At 41.5% G+C, this 3,290-nt stretch overlaps 1 protein-coding gene across 1 annotated transcript; it reads right to left on the bottom strand.

The window, feature by feature from the left end:
- Positions 1 to 1,118: 1,118 nt before the first annotated feature.
- LOC115237398 (uncharacterized protein F54H12.2-like) lies at positions 1,119 to 2,324 on the bottom strand. The gene is made up of 2 exons (XM_029810404.1): positions 1,618 to 2,324; positions 1,119 to 1,458 (listed from the first exon to the last, which is right to left on the bottom strand). Exons 1-2 carry the CDS (start codon positions 2,322 to 2,324, stop codon positions 1,119 to 1,121), a joined length of 1,047 nt encoding a protein of 348 aa, XP_029666264.1.
- Between the last annotated feature and the right edge of the window lie 966 nt (positions 2,325 to 3,290).

Below are 3,290 nucleotides of genomic sequence, written 5' to 3'. Positions count from 1 at the left end.
CGAGAGTTCATTATTTTGGCACGGAGTACGGTGAACAAACAAGCGGTATTATATATTCAATAACTTCGGTTTTTGCCTCCTTCGGAAGCGCGTCTTTGTCCGAGTCGCCTTGTAACGTTGAGTTTTCAATGGCGGCTTGTGTGGAGTTAGTAGTTGCTTCGAACTTGGCACTATCCATCAACGCCGATAATTCAGATTTTTCAAATTTCTCTTTTTCTTTTACTGATGCTTTCTCTGATTTTTGCAGATTTTTTTTCTCTATTTTATTTCTATCGCGAGAAATCCCATCCGCGCTACTGATTTCCTCGTTTTCGTCGTCTTCGTTTTCGTCGTTTTCATCGTCGTCGTCACCGTCGTTTATACTCCAATTATCCGGAGAACCACAAGTAGCCTGAGTACTATTGTTCGTATCACCGTAGGCGATATTATTTTGCTCGATCAATCAATATTTTAATTTATATGCGTTGCGTAATGCGCAATGAAAGATTCCGAATTTTCGAAATCCGTGGTAACCGCAATATCGTCCGCACGCTTCTCTCTCCGACAGATTTTTGAATGCGGGGGAAATATCTTCCAAATTATATATATTTCTGGAAAGTAGATTTTGCAAGTAGTTTGCTTTTTCGGTACCTCTGACGTAAATGCGACGTGCACGTCTTGTTATTTCACGTAGTTGCGTTGTAAAATATTTCGGATTAGCTTCACCGTCGAACCATTCGATGCCGTGATAATTTCGCGTGAGCCAATTGTTTTCATGTCTTACTTTTCTTGGTGAATCACCAAATGAATGCGGCGGCATCATAATCCAATGTCCGACGAATGGAGCATCAAGCGCGATAACAGCAACTTCCTTAGGGATAAACTTCTCATTGGCATCGCGGAAACCTTGTATGTCGATGACTATATCCATATTGTGAAGACTGGAGCGCACTCGATTAAATTGTTCGCGAAGCGTCGACGTTTGTGTCTCGAATGAAACTGAATCCTTTTTTGTTACATTACACATTTTTTGATATTTTATGCTGTTGACATTTTGATCGAATGTGAAGGGGAGAAAAATGAGAAAAATTTTCCGAGTATTACGTTGTAACGGTCAAATACTTGAGCGCGATAAATATCTAGCCGGCAAAATCGACGATGACTTGACGAGACGAGTCGATTTCCATTACATTATCGAATTCGGCGTAAATAATACAATTAACAGTTTCCGTGAGAGCCTTCTCGAATCGCACTTCTAATCGCAAACTACCATGTCTTACGAGATTCCAATGCCCTGCGTAATTAGCAGACAGATCGGGCGTGAGATCAAAAGCGAATAACGTATATCCCTTGGAATAATCGTCTCTACTTATAGAATTTCCTTCGTTCAAAAAATGGATGCCCGTTCCCGCGAAGAGAGTTTGATAAGCTTCGACGTAAAGCGGTTCCTCCGGCGAGAAAACCGGTTGTAACGGCCTACTAGGAATTTGCATACCGTCGACGTATAGCGAGAAGAAATTTATTCCGTAATTTTTGAAATTAAACGGATTTAATTTTCTATCCCCATTAAACGCTTTATTATTAACAAAGCCGACTATTATCCTTTTCGGAAGTTGACCGAGTATTATATTATCTAACGATTCACCCATAACACCACTGTGAATCGTAAATGTTTTAACTTCGACTCTCGTGAGCGGATATTTGGCCGTAACTTTACTCAACATTCTAGCGTGCGCTAGTAACAATTCTGCGTTTATTTTCGCCCTTCTCACGAGTAAGCTCGCATCCAGTATATGAATTTTCGATGATGAACCGTTACTGTCCATAAGACAGAACGAATCTTTCGAACGGACGAGCCTCAAGCGTACTTCTACACCGTTAATTAAAAATTTGTCTTGATTGAAAACCTCGCAATGGAGATGCCCTACAAGATCTAGCGCTCGCCCGCCGTAAATGTAACGCGCGCGTCTCTTGAGGGCGGAATTTGGCGATTTTGATTCCACCGGTTCGTCCATTTGACCGGGTGTATCCGCGTCCCATAGACAGGAGGTTAGATGGGAAGTTTTTGCGGGTGAAGAATAATTTAATAACGCCTCGATGTACGCGCGGTACGCGTAAGCGTTGTTTGGCGACACGAGCTTTTGGTTGAAGTACACGTCGATCTGATTGAACATGGAATGAAGTAAATGATTTACGGGGCCTATAGTGGCCACGGCAGATGCGCCCGCAGTATGTCCCGAGGAATCGCCCGGCGTATTTCTATGCGTACGCGAAGACTTAACGGAATGACGAATTCTATCGGAGAATTGTCCGAGAGCGAAGTCACGGGTTTGTAATGAATCCATTGCGAACTCTCGATACTAGTTTGTGTGGGCGGTAAAGAAAAGAGATCGAGTTCGCTCTTCAAACACTCGCTTGAATGCGTGTGAAGAAAGGACATGCTTATTTACCGCAAATTTTTTTGTCGTCGCTGTAATTCTCGCTGATGTGTTTAGAATATATGCCGTTTAAGAAAATATGTCGGATACGGTGCGCTTTCTACCAATTTTACGCCGTTTCGCGGATGTCTTAAGTCTTTTCACCATTATGCGATTTTTTCTTCTCTTATTTTTCGATGTTTTTGTATTTGTTCTTTTTTTCCCTCGCATCTTGCACTCAGACAAAGAGCTTGTCGGGGATACCGCGCAACAAACTAGCTGGTTCGGCAGCTATTATTACACGTTCGCGCGGAAATATGTAAGATGGTGATGTATAAATTTCAACATCATAAATCCAGGAAGGTAAGACGCTTAGAGTACCGGTATTATTTTCAATTTTACCATGCTTCTCATCGGTATTCTGTATATTGAAGTCTGTTTCACTAAAGAGCCACAACGGTAAATGATCCACAACGCTAGCATTGAGCTTATTGCGCGTATCGAAATCGAGTATACGGCAAAGTTTTTCGGAAAAGTTTACATAATAAATCATATCACATTTCACAATATCGCAGGAAAGTTTCATAATAATTTTGCGCCCGATAATAGCACCAAATTGCTAATGGATATGCGAACCCACAGATTTTGCAGAATAATTCACAGCTTCTATAATATCGTGCAAGCTCGAGTCTTCTTCTTTTTCTTCTTCGTGTGGGGGTTGGCTCCGACGAGTACTCGTCACACGGCCACCGCAAACTCGAGTAAATACCCGAAGGTATTTCAGATTTCCTAGCGTTGATTTTCTTTTTTTAGGAACCTATCGTGAATTCTTTAATATCGATAAATCTTACGTGTTATAGCCCGAAAAGGCTATACACGAATTAATAGATATAT

The sequence above is a fragment of the Formica exsecta genome, unplaced genomic scaffold (assembly GCF_003651465.1).
Source record: "Formica exsecta isolate Colony F162 unplaced genomic scaffold, ASM365146v1 scaffold1140, whole genome shotgun sequence".
Taxonomy (NCBI): domain Eukaryota; kingdom Metazoa; phylum Arthropoda; class Insecta; order Hymenoptera; family Formicidae; genus Formica; species Formica exsecta.
Note: the sequence above shows the minus strand (reverse complement) of the source record. Positions and strands in the feature narration are given on the sequence as shown.

Bases quoted from the DNA above. Each gene is read 5' to 3' on its own strand.
- LOC115237398 (XM_029810404.1), bottom strand. From the start codon at position 2,324: ATGGATTCATTACAAACCCGTGACTTCGCTCTCGGACAATTCTCCGAT. The intron at 1,459-1,617 runs GTTAGATAATAT...GCAAATTCCTAG, and splicing joins AGTGGTGTTATGGGTGAATC to TAGGCCGTTACAACCGGTTT.